This window comes from Heloderma suspectum, chromosome 11 (assembly GCF_057233095.1).
Source record: "Heloderma suspectum isolate Gila_16-S chromosome 11, 16-S_ref, whole genome shotgun sequence".
NCBI lineage: Eukaryota > Metazoa > Chordata > Lepidosauria > Squamata > Helodermatidae > Heloderma > Heloderma suspectum.
Genome location: NC_139468.1, coordinates 39,567,087 through 39,579,640, shown reverse-complemented (window position 1 = coordinate 39,579,640; position 12,554 = coordinate 39,567,087). Strand labels below are relative to the sequence as shown.

Genomic DNA, 12,554 nt, shown 5'->3' with positions numbered 1-12,554 from the left:
ATAACTTTGTACACCTCTATCATGTCTCCCCTTACCGTTTTTCCAAGCTAAACAATCGCAGCTGTTGGAACCTTCCCCCATAGGGTTCCATTCCCTTGATCATTTTAGCTGCCCTCCTCTGCACTTTTTCCAACTCTACTGTATCTTTTTTCTAGGTGTGGTGACCAGAACTGTACACAGTTCCAAGTGTGGTCGCACGATAGATTTGTATAAAGGCAGTATGATATTGGCAGTTTTACTCTCAATTCCCTTCCTAATTATGCCTAACATGGAGTTTGCCTTTTTTACAGCGGTTGCACACTGGGTTGACATTTTCATTGAGCTGTCTTCCACAACCCCCAGATTTCTTTCTTGGTTGGTCACTGCTAGCTCAGATCCCATCAGGTTGGGATTTTTTGCCCCAACATGCATCACTTTGCACTTGCTTACTCTGAACCACATTTGCCAATTTTATGCCGATTCTCCCAGTTTGGAGAGATCCTTTCGGAGCTCCTCACAATTCCTTTTTGTTTTGACCACCCTAAACAATTTGGCATCATTGGCAAACTTGGCCACTTCACTGCTCACTCCTAACTCCAGATGATTTATGAAGAAATTGAAAAACATTGGCCCTAATACAGATCCTTGTGGGACCCCACTATTTACATCCCTCCATTGGGAGAACTCACCATTTATTGATAAATTTATTTATCAAGCAAACAGATCTTGCAAAGCTTTCAGTGGGGAGGAGCTAAGCTGTCTTTCAAAGTGCTTTGGTCTGAGATCACCTCAGCTAGTCCTGTGACAGCTTGCCTTAATTGCCCGCAACATGTATGTTTTGGGAACTTTGGTGTAAAGTAAAGCTGCCAATAACAAAGTGGGGGGGGGGGGTTGAAGGGGTGGGAGGGACTTTTTCTCCTGTTCAGAACATCAGAGCCCTGTCAAGTCCAGTTGTAATGGTTGTGCTTGGACATCACATTAAACCAGGAATCCTGGCCTAATAAACCACGATGTGAACAAACAGTGTACTGTTACATGTAGCCTGTTCACTCCCATTTCGCTCCCCCCTTCGCACAAATGCGTAAACAAATAGGACAAAACAAATAGGAAGGAATAGTTTAACATCCAAACCTGGGGTTATGGTTAAGTGTGCCTAAACAAGCCAGGATTCACAAGCTGTCTTTAAACCTTAGTTTAAAACTGGCTTCCAATCTTGGCTTCGTTGGGGGCACTAAACAGTAATTTTGGGTTTGGAGGCAATGCGAACAAGTTATCCTTTCCTGGTTTGTTTACCTGCTCATGTGAAGGGAGAAACAAATGAACTGCATGCACAAGCACGCAGCTCTTTCCCATCATGGGTTATTAAGTCAGGATTCCTGACTTAACATAATATCAAAATGTGGCCAGTAAGTCAGGGGGTGGGGAACAGATGCAAGAATGTACCTGCTTTTCAAGTAGGCCTGACAATGTGTTTTTTGCTGCAGTGGAACCATCTCGAGGGCACTCTTTGGAGCTGAGCTGTGGCCCCGGCCCCGGCCAAGTGACACTGGAGCCAAATCAAACTCTGGAGTTGGGCTGCAGTCTGGCTCCTGTTGAGCAGGCCCTCAACATCACCTGGAAGAAAAACGGGCTTCCACTAGCAAAAGAGGGAAACCTTCGTATCCACCCCAATGGATCTTTGTTCATATCATCAACCCAGCTGCTTTCAGAGGAGGGCAGCTATCCAGGCAGGACAAGTGTGGAGGGAAATTACTCCTGCATCTCTCATGGCGCCTTTGGCTCCGTTGCTGGACAAACAGTTGTGCTTCGTGTGTCGAGTGAGTATTTGTTCCCTTGCATTTAATGCAGAAGCCTTTAAAAGCTTGTCCCTCTTTTTGGAAAGATGGCGAAGAAGCAAATTTTAGCCCTTCATGCTGCAAATGTAAATGGGAACATGTGGGCAATCTGATAATCTGGAGATGGCAGTGGGGGCCTGGGTATTATTATTTTATTTTATTTAAAATGTTTCTAGGCCACCTTTCAGGGCAGAAGCAGAATAGGATTTCCAGGGCCTCGAAGACAGGGCTTTAGTTCCCCACATGGGTCTTTTCTCATCCCCATAACTGTTAGGAACAGAATAAATTCTGGAGTTCAAAGATACAGAGACAAATGTACATATTTTATATAATTTAAGGAGGCTGCAGGATTCTGGCAGCCTGTTCCCAACTGAAAGGTACACATGGCCCACACTAAGATTCCGTAGGACCGTCTCTCTTTCTCAGTCACTGTCATTGTTGTTATTCCTTCTAATGCTGAACTTAGGTATTAGAGTGCCCATCAATTTGGAAACAAAACAGGGGCCCTGTAGCCCCTTGTCTACAGCCCAGCAAGCATGGGGAGGTTTCAGGAGGGCAGGAAAGGAAATAAACTGTCCATTTCCCTTCTTCTTCTCTTGAACCCCCCACCCTCCACAACGAGCCCCAAACAGCACCAAAAGGCCTCTATACCAGGCTTTCTAGAGCCCAGAACAGGAGCACTCCTTTGAGGGACTTGGGATACATCACAACATTTATTGCAGTTCCGCCACTTATCCATCCTTTGTCTGTCTCCATAGCCAGTTCTCAGGATGCCGTCACACTAAGAAATGGAGATTGGTGGGATGGAGGGGCAGAGCCATGCAGCTCAGTGATTGGTGGCTCTCATTGCGTTCTGTGTTAACAGAGCAAAACTGTTGCAAATCTGGGACATGGTTGAAAGGAGGCTGAGCTTACCTTCACCCTAGACTCTTTTAGTGTTTACTTTCTCTCATAGAGATTATTGGCACCCCTGGTGGGTGAGTGGAACACAGCATTATATCTGAGGATAACATTACAATGGAGGCAATACCTGCCCACTATCTCTCTCCCCGCACTCCTGTGTGTGCGCGCATGTGTGTGCAAATTGCAATTTATCTGTCTTCAGAACGCAGAGATGCATTGCATTCACCAACTTGGGATCCCTGCAATATACACCCCTCCCGCTGTATACATTCTCTCTGCAATAGCACTTAGTAGGCAGATTATGGGCATTATTTGCCTAAGTAGTTGTCAGTAAAAACAAAAACCCCACACCCAAAAGGCTGCTGTAGTGTAGTGGCTAAGAGACTGAGCTATGGCTCAAGGAATCTCTGATTTGAATCTCACCTTCATCATGAACTTGTTAGGTGGCCTTAGGCAAGCATCTCTCTCTCTCTCTCTCTCTCTCTCTCTCTCTCTCTCTTTCTCTTTCTCTCTCTCTCTCTTTCTCATCCTCAACCTTCCTGGCTGCAATATGGAGACAGTAAGGCTGACCTATCTGGCAGGGTTGTGGTTAGGACTACAAAAAGATAATGTCTGTAAAGTGCTTTGAACCCACTGTAAAGGTGGAACAAATCATTATTATTCTGTGGCTCATAAAAGTGACCTGCCTTGTGCAGAAAGTCTTCCTGATGAGCTTTTGCTCCTGGTGCAGTTCAGCTACTTCTGAATGAAAGGGGAAAACATGCCCCTTAGGGTGAACGGAAGCCAGCTGCTGGGTTGTTTTGGTTGTGAGTTCTTTGTGAGTTCTCGATTTAGCATTCAACGTGGGTGAGCAGAGGAAGGATCTGAGGGAAACCCATCTCATGGCAAGTGGGATATGGTGCCGTGTTTGCTCAAAGAACTTGTTTACACACAGAAGGGATCATTCTTCATGCCGGGGGAGTGGGGAGGGCTGACCGATATTGGGTGATGTACCATGAGTGCCTGCAAAGGTGTATACTTATGGAGAAGGGCTGTAGCTAGAGGCACAGCACCTGATTTGCAGGCAAAAGGTCCCCAGTACAGTCCCCAGCATCTCCAGGTAAGGCTGGGAATAATCCTGCCTGCCAGTCAGTGTAGGCAGACTGGGGCAAGATGGACCGATGTTCTGACTCAATATAAGGCAGCTTCCTATACACGTTCCTATATGTGTGCGTGTGTTTGCATGGGTATGTGAGAGAAAATATCAAGACCCATAGAGACGCACCAAGAGGATATCTAGACCAAACCCCCTAGCTCACAGACAGCATCATCATCCGGTTAACAGCTCCCCAAAGTAGATCAACCAATATAATCCAGGCCACAAGCAAAGAACTGCACAAAAAGTGTTTCAGGGTGCAATCCTACGGGGATAGGCGGCCTCCTCCGAACTCGCCTATCCAATGCAGGTCAGGAGAAGTACGGAGGGGATTGTCCCCTCCGTTCTTCAGCTGCCCTGCATTTGCAGTTAGACAGCTGATTGCGGCTGTCTAGCCACAGGAAGTCGGAGCGAGGGAAGTGGTGGCCAGACGACATGTTGGATGTGTCGTGTTGGCAATTCCGCCGTCCCCGCCCTGGAACGCCCCCCCCCCCCGGAACGCCCCATTTTCGCCACTCCGCGCTCCTCTTCTGACTGCAGAGCGCAGGGCTGTTCTGCACTGCCTCCAAGGCAGCGCGGGAGGGAGGGAAGGTTGGTTCTCAGGGAACCGACCTCAGAGCGCGGGCTCTGAGGTTGTTTCCCAGAAACCAACATATCCTATGGCCATCTAGCCGCTGACTAGTAGCCATAGGATTGTTCCCTAAGGTATCCTTTTTGCTATTCTAATGAAATAAATGCTTTGAACATCCCTGACCAATACTTGACTGGTCAACTACCCAACCCAAGATTTGCACCCCCATCTCCTTGTTCTAAGCTCAACACTCTCTCCACTATTTTAAAACACAAAATTGATTGATTGGTGGGAGATCCAGGACAGATAAAAGGAAGGGCTTCTTCACAGAGTACATAGTTAAACTATGGAATTCTCTACCACAGGATGTAGTGATGGCCACCAATTTGGATGGCTTTAAAAGGGGATTGGACAAGTTCCTGGAGGAGAACTCGATCAATGGCTATTAGTCCTGATGGCTATGTGCTACCTCCAGTACCAGAGGCAGTGAGCCAGTCCTCCACCAGTCTTGTTTTGTTTCCTTGCTGGTTGCAGAGGAAGGGAAACCTGTCCTTCAGCTCTGTCCCTCCTCTAAACAACCTATTCAGTAGAAGGCTTTTCTTTTTTAATAGCCTGTTAAGAGGCTAAGCTAGTATCCTGCATTTCTGTGCTGGCTGTGGAGAAGGACGGGGGGCGGGGTGGTGGTGGACACAGGCTACTAGACTCTTAGCAGGCTAGTAAAAAGATTTTCAGGCTTGTAACTTATGGGCTTATTTACAAGTCTCAATTAAAGATCATAGATCATTTCTACTTCACATAACTGCCTGACACTAGTTAGGCTTACTTTTAGGGCCAAACCAGATGTGTTCGTGTTTAATTAACATGCACTTACCAATTTGGCTGTAAAGTGGACCTGGGTCTACTTTTTATGTTAAACCAACTGTGGTGGGAAAGGGAGCAAAACTAACCCCTCTAGCTCACCTCCCTCAGATGTTTTCAGTTGTTTTCTCCCAGCCCAGCTCTGATACCAGAAGAGAACTGGGCTGGGGTGGTGGGGTGTGTGGCAAGACAGCTGAAAGCATCAGCACAGTGGGCTAAGATGGGTAGAGGTGGTGTGTTTTGCTCCCCTTCCCCATGTGCTCAGTTTAAACTAAAAAAGTCAACAGCCGGTTGGCCACTGTGTGAACAGAATACTGGAGTAGATGGACCCTTAGTTTCAGGGCTCTTCTTATGTTATTAGAGTATTGGCCCTCTGTGGCAAGTAAATAGCATGTTCAACATTGTTGTTTTCTTATACCCTCCCAAGTGTTCCCATGAGCTTTTACAAAATTAACAAAGCAATTTCTCCAAGACAGAAATGGTAAGGAACTAAATTTTCTCTTGTTTCTCTCTGTTCCACCCCCTCCCTGACGCCTCCCTTCAACCACCACTGTTCACCTCCCACCTCCAGCTTTGTCTCAATTTTTTCAGCATCCAGAGTCCCAAACCGTGGTAGAAAATGGCATGGCCCACTTTGAGTGTCGGATTGAAGGACTTCCTCCTCCAGTGATCATCTGGGAGAAGGATGGTGTGGCTGTGCCTTCCGGGTCCAGGTAAGTTGTGCTCGGGAATCGAATGTGGATGCCAAGTGTGCGACTTACTGATGGACAGAGGGGACTTTCAATTGTAAGGCTATAGGTGGATTTATTAGTTTCTTTGTTGTTTACTTTTTAGCTACCGAGCCATGTTCAAGGTGCTACTGCTGGTTTATAAGGCCCTGAACTTCTCAGGACTAGGCTATCTGATTACCTGAGAGACTGCCTTCTCCTGTATAGGCCGCCCTGGTCTCTGTGTCCTGAGGGGGAGGCTCTGCTTACTGCTGGCCTACTGAAGCTCATTTGGACATGGTATGGAGGGGGGCTTCTCACTTGTGGTACCCACCATGTGGAATTATGGCCCCATTGAGGTCAGGCGAGCTCCTGGTATTAATTTCTGCTGCTGACCTAAAAGATCTGTTTGCCCAGGCGTTACCCTGACGGCTAGTGTTGTCAACTACCCCTAGTTATTTTAATGAGATATCGTTTGATCACTGTTTTGTTGTTCTGATGATTGGTTTTATTTTGTTTTATCATGAATTTATTTTGTAAACCACTTTGGGATATTTTTTTTTAGAAAAGAATGAAAGTAGCATATAAAATAAAATAAATGACTACAGATCTGGGAACTCTAGATTTGAATCTTCCCCGGAGAAGGCCTGTCAGGTTCAGTGACGCTGTTGTATATCATCGGACCGTTGATCTTCAGAACCTTCTGTGTGCGACATACATGCTCCTCTCATTTGAGGTCTGGGGACAGCTGGAAGCTCAGATGTTGAACGTTGCCCTTTTTCTCCAAGACAAAAGTGCAAGAAGTTCTTATGGGACAGTTAGAGCCAGGACAGTGACCTGTGGGCATAGCTACAGTGGCCACTGGCTCAGACAAGGAGGTGGGATGCTTTCCATCCCTGGGATAAGGGGGCTTCCAGGTCAGCACTGTTTGTGTCAGCCTGAAGAACAATCTGGCTATTGAATTGGGTTTCCAAAGGACAGGCCAATTGCCAGTTGAAGAGGCTGACTGGGAAATTTATGGGAGCCTAGAGGGCAGTTGAAACATGCTTCAGGTAGGAACACTCGCATTTTAATGCAACAGCATACTGGATGTTGCAACATTAGCTGCTCAGTTACTGCTTTCAGGTCGGGTGGCTTGGAAATTATTTCTGTATAACAAGCCAGACATAATCCTTGTCTGCCAATCTTGTTTCTGAATTAGACTGCAATCTGTATCCACTTACCTGGAAGTAAGCCCCATTGAACTCAATGGGACTTATTTATGTATAGGATTGGACTGTTAAAGTTGTAGGAAGGTTTGCTGTAGTTTGTGTCTTTGTGGCTGTGTTTTTGCAGGACTCATCTGCTCTATTTTGGGAGGTATTGAGGCACTGAGTGGGAGGCAAAACAAGGTTTATAAAATTGCTGACTATTCTGGGAGGGTGAATAGGGAAGAATTCTGACTCTTGTCTTTTAAAGGTGCTAGAACCCCTGTCCAGGCCATCTAATGACGTTGGGAGTAGGCAGGGCTGTGCAACCAGGGGAAGAAGCCAAATTATGTGAACTGTATAAATTCAGCAAATGTGCACCATTTATCTTGGTTTGTATAATTTGTATTGCAATTCTTGTCTTCTGAGTGCTGAAATTTTTATTCTGCAACCCTTCTGACTTCTGAGAATTCAGCAAGTGCTGCCCACACACTTTCAAGCAATAAGGACTAGAAACCTGCTGTGTGTCTGTGTGAAAGCAGAAATTCTCAGGAAGCTGAATTCTAAGGCCATGGAATTGCAGCAAACTGACAGCCTTGACAATGTGTTCAGGGCAAATGAAAGTAAAATTTCTTCATATTACCTGCAAATTATTTGGGCAGTGTGTTGCCCCTGGCATATGGTTTTAAAGGTAGATAGGTAGTGATGACTAGAAATGGAAACTCCACATTCAGAGGCTGTATGCCTGTTACAGGCCGGCTGTTTGTGGGATTCCCTGGGGTATCTGGCCACTGACTTCAGGGGCAATTTGCTCATGCATATTCATTTGATGATTCTTTTAATTATTGCAGCCTCCAGTGAAGACTTGCATGTGTTACTGGGGCTACTGCATATAGAACTGTTGGGTGACTTCAGACACAGAAGTTGTCAGTTCACACAGTTATCTGTGAATCCCCAAAAGTGCTGAGAGGTCAAGTGACAAATATATATGTATGTATGTATGTATGTATGTGCAAAAGCCCTGAGAGCCTGTGCTGGGCTACATGCATACATACAGGGCTACAAACAACAGAATGGGAAAGACTAGAGATCTCTTCAAGAAAATTGGAGATCTCAAGGGAACGTTTTGTGCAAAGACGGGCATGATAAAGGACAAAGAAGGCAGGGACCTAACAGAAGCAGATGAGATTAAGAAGAGGTGGCAAGAATACACAGAAGAACTATACAGGAAAGATCTGAATGTCCCTGATAGCCATGATAGTGCGGTCACTGAACTTGAGCCGGACATCCTAGAGAGTGAAGTCAAGTGGGCCTTAGGAAGCATTAGTAACAACAAAGCTAGCGGAGATGACAGTATTCCAGCCGAGCTATTTAAAATCCTAAAAGATGATGCTTAAAGTGCTGCATTCAATATGCCAACAAATCTGGAACACTCAACAGTGGCCACAAGACTGGAAAAGGTCAGTTTACATTCCAATTCCAAAGAAGGGCAACACCAAAGAGTGTTCAAACTACCGCACAATTGCGCTCATTTCACATGCCAGCAAGGTGATGCTCAAAATCCTACAAGCTAGGCTTCAGCAGTATGCGAACTGAGAACTACCGGAAGTACAAGCTGGGTTTCGAAGAGGCAGAGGAACTAGAGATCAAATCGCCAACATTCGCTGCATCATGGAGAAAGCAAGAGAATTCCAGAAAAACGTCTATTTCTGCTTCATTGACTACGCTAAAGCCTTTGATTGTGTGGATCACAACAAACTGTGGCAAATTCTGAAAGAGATGGGAGTACCAGACCACCTTACCTGTCTCCTGAGAAACCTGTACGAGGGTCAAGAAGCAACAGTCAGAACCAGACATGGAACAACCGATTGGTTCAAAATTGGGAAAGGAGTACGACAAGGCTGCATATTGTCACCCTGCTTATTTAACTTATATGCAGAGTACATCATGAGAAATGCCGGGTTGGATGAATCAGAGGTCGGAATTAAGATTGCTGGGAGAATTATCAACAACCTCCGATATGCAGACGATACCACCCTAATGGCAGAAAGTGAAGAGGATCTAAAAAGCCTCTTGTTGAGGGTGAAATAGGAGAGTGCAAAAGCTGGTTTGAAACTCAACATTAAAAAAACTAAGATCATGGCATCTGGCCCCATCACTTCCTGGCATATAGAAGGGGAAGAAATGGAAGCAGTGACAGATTTTACTTCCTTGGGCTCCAAGATCACCGCAGACGGTGACTGTAGCCATGAAATTAAAAGATGCTTGCTCCTTGGGAGGAAAGCTATGGCCAACCTAGACAGCATAGTAAGAAGCAGAGACATCACCTTGCCGACAAAGGTCCGTCTAATCAAAGCTATGGTTTTCCCAGTAGTAATGTATGGCTGTGAGAGCTGGACTATAAGGAAGGCTGAGCGCCGAAGAATTGATGCTTTCGAACTGTGGTGCTGGAGAAGACTCTTACGAGTCCCCTGGACTGCAAGGAGGTCCAATCAGTCCATCCTAAAGGAAATCAACCCTGAGTGCTCATTGGAAGGACAGATAATGAAGCTGAAGCTCCAATATTTTGGCCACCTAATGCGAAGAGAAAACTCCCTGGAAAAGACCCTGATGCTGGGAAAGACTGAAGGCAAAAGGAGAAGGGGACGGCAGAGGATGAGATGGCTAGATAGCATCACGGATGCAATGAATATGAACTTGAGCACGCTCCGGGAGAGAGCGCAGGACAGGAAGGCCTGGCGTGCTATGGTCCATGGGGTCACGAAGAGTCGGACACGACTGAACGACTGAACAACAACAACAATGTGCAAAAGCCCTGAGAGCCTGTGCTGGGCTACATGTAGATGGACATTTTGATTCGATCCAGCACAGCACTTGATTTCCTTATGTTCTCTCATTTCCACAGGTTTATCGTTCTCCCAAATGGTGTCCTCCAGATCACGGATGTGAAGAAAGGTGATGCCGGGGTGTACCGTTGCATGGCTGCCAACAGTGCAGGGAGACACTTCAGCTCTGGTGCGGTTCTCAGCCTCTCGAAAGGTAAGGTTTTCAAGCAATATTTTGTACTTAATATTAGTGCTGCTGGATGTTCTCTTTTCTATTAATATATGGAGGATATGAAAGGCAAATTGTTCTGTGGCGTATGGTTGTATAACTGCGTCTGCCATCAGGTAAAAGAGAGAGAGAGAGAGCATTCCAACCACAGATTTCAGGCACTGAACATTTTCAGGGTCACAGATCCATGATTTTTTCTAGTATAGTGAAGTGGTGAAGTCTCCAGTTTAAATCTCAGTGGCCAAGCTACTCTCTCTCAGCCTCAGTCACCTCCACCTGCAATATGGGTATAATAATAGTTATGCAGTTATGTCAGGACCACTGAGAAAAAGTATGAGAAGTGTTTTGAAATATTCTAAAGTGCAATAAGAATGCTAAGTAGTATTATGGTTTGTGTATACAGTGCCATTAATATATGTGGCAAGTCATAAGCAAAAAAGAAAATAAAAGTTTCCTACCACCAGGGAGTTTACAGTGTAGAAAATCTGCAGTGGAAAAAGACAACAGAAGGAAGGGAAAAAGAAAGAGACCAGGGTAGCATGGGATGAATGTTGACGAATGCAGATACACGTTCTAACCTGGAGATGGGGATTTGGGGTTTAAGGTGGGTTTTGAGTTGGGCTTTGAAGGTAGGCGGCAGTATTGCAACTGAAACTCTCCCCATGACCTGAGTTTGATCCCAGCGGAAGCTGGGTCCCAGGTAGCCGGCTCAGGTCGACTCAGCCTTCCATCCTTCCGAGGTCGGTAAAATGAGTGCCCAGCTTGCTGGGGGAAAGATAGTCACAACTGGGGAAGGCAATGGCAAACCACCCCGCTATAGTCTGCCATGAAAACGCCAGCGCAAGCGGCGCCCCTCTAGGGGTCAGTAATGACCCGGCGCTTGCACAGGAGGAACCTTTTCTTCCTTGAAGGAAAAGGCAGAGAGGTAACATGCTCAGGAGTGATAGTGACATGCAGTTATTAGTAAACACTTTGGGAGGGGCTGCAGCTGGCAGGGGCCGTAGCTCAGTGGTAGAGCGCATGCTTTGCATGCAGAAGGTCCCAGGTTGAATCCCCGGCACCTCTAGACAGGGCAAGAAAAACTGCCTGAAACCCCGGAGAGCCATTGCTGCCAGTTTCAAAAATGCTAGGCTAGCCGGACCAAGGGTCGGACTCAGTATAAGGCATCGTCCTATGTTCTTATGCTTTGCCTGCTGTGTGTTTAGACTGCTGAGTGCCAGTGTGCTTCTGAGGCCTTCCTTTGGAGGTAGCTTTGTTTTTCCTAAAATGCCAGAGCATTCAGAAATCCTTTTGATGCCCATCCATCGGCTTGGAGTGTAAGGTGTGGTGGGTTCCAGGAACACACCTTTGATCGATAAAATTACATAAGGAAAGTAATCTGGGTTGAATCGACAGACATTTATTACATCTAATTACTAGTCGATTTTACTATTGCTGGCGGAGAACTGGGCGCTTCTTGGCATCAGAGGCCACTGGCCTGCTCAGCCTGAGGTGTCATCAAAGGAAACGTTATGGGCCGGGTGGATGAGCTGCAGCTCCTGGCTCTTATCTGGGTGGTTCCACAAAGTAGCAAAGATCAGGCCAACAGCTCCCTTCAGAGCTGCCTCATAGAATCATAGAATCATAGAATAGTAGGGCTGGAAGGGGCCTACAAGGCCATCGAGCCCAACCCCCTGCTCAACGCAGGAATCCAAGTCAGAGCATCCCTGACGGGTGGCTGTCCACCCTCCTCTTGAACGCCTCCAGTGTGGGAGAGCCCACCTCCTCCCTAGGTAATAGGATGCTTTGTCGTATTGCTCTGACAGTCAGGAATTTTTTCCTGATGTTCAGCCGGAATCTGGCTTCCTGTAACTTGAGCCCATTCTTCCGTGTCCTGCACTCTGGGATGATGGAGAAGAGATCCCGGCCTTCCTCTCTGTGACAACCTTTCAAGTATTTGAAGAGCACTATCCTATCTCCCCTCAGTCTTCTCTTCTCAAGGCTAAACAGGCCCAGTTCTTTCAGTCTCTCTTCACAGGGCTTTGTTTCCAGTCCCCTGATCATCTTCGTTGCCCTCCTCTGAACCCCATCCAGCTTGTCTGCATCCTTCTTAAAGTGTGGTGCCCAGAACTGGACACAGTACTCCAGATGAGGCCTAACCAGTGCTGAGTAGAGGGGAACTAGTACTTCCCGGGATTTGGAAGCTATGTTTCTATGAATGCAGCACAAAAGAGCATTAGCCTTTTTTGCAGCCACATCACATTATTGGCTCGTATTCAGCTTGTGATCGACCACAATTCCAAGATCCTTCTCACTTGTTGTGTTGTTGAGCCACGTATCCCCCAT

At 46.4% G+C, this 12,554-nt stretch overlaps 1 protein-coding gene across 1 annotated transcript in view; it reads left to right on the top strand.

The window, feature by feature from the left end:
- The window catches only part of IGDCC4 (immunoglobulin superfamily DCC subclass member 4), a 118,869-nt gene that overhangs the window by 50,761 nt on the left and 55,554 nt on the right, over positions 1–12,554 (top strand). The window contains exons 2-4 of the mRNA XM_084816455.1: positions 1,464–1,796; positions 5,853–5,994; positions 10,081–10,214. Of these exons, the coding sequence (XP_084672581.1) occupies positions 1,464–1,796; positions 5,853–5,994; positions 10,081–10,214 (609 nt within the window). The remainder of the gene's footprint in view (positions 1–1,463; positions 1,797–5,852; positions 5,995–10,080; positions 10,215–12,554) is intronic.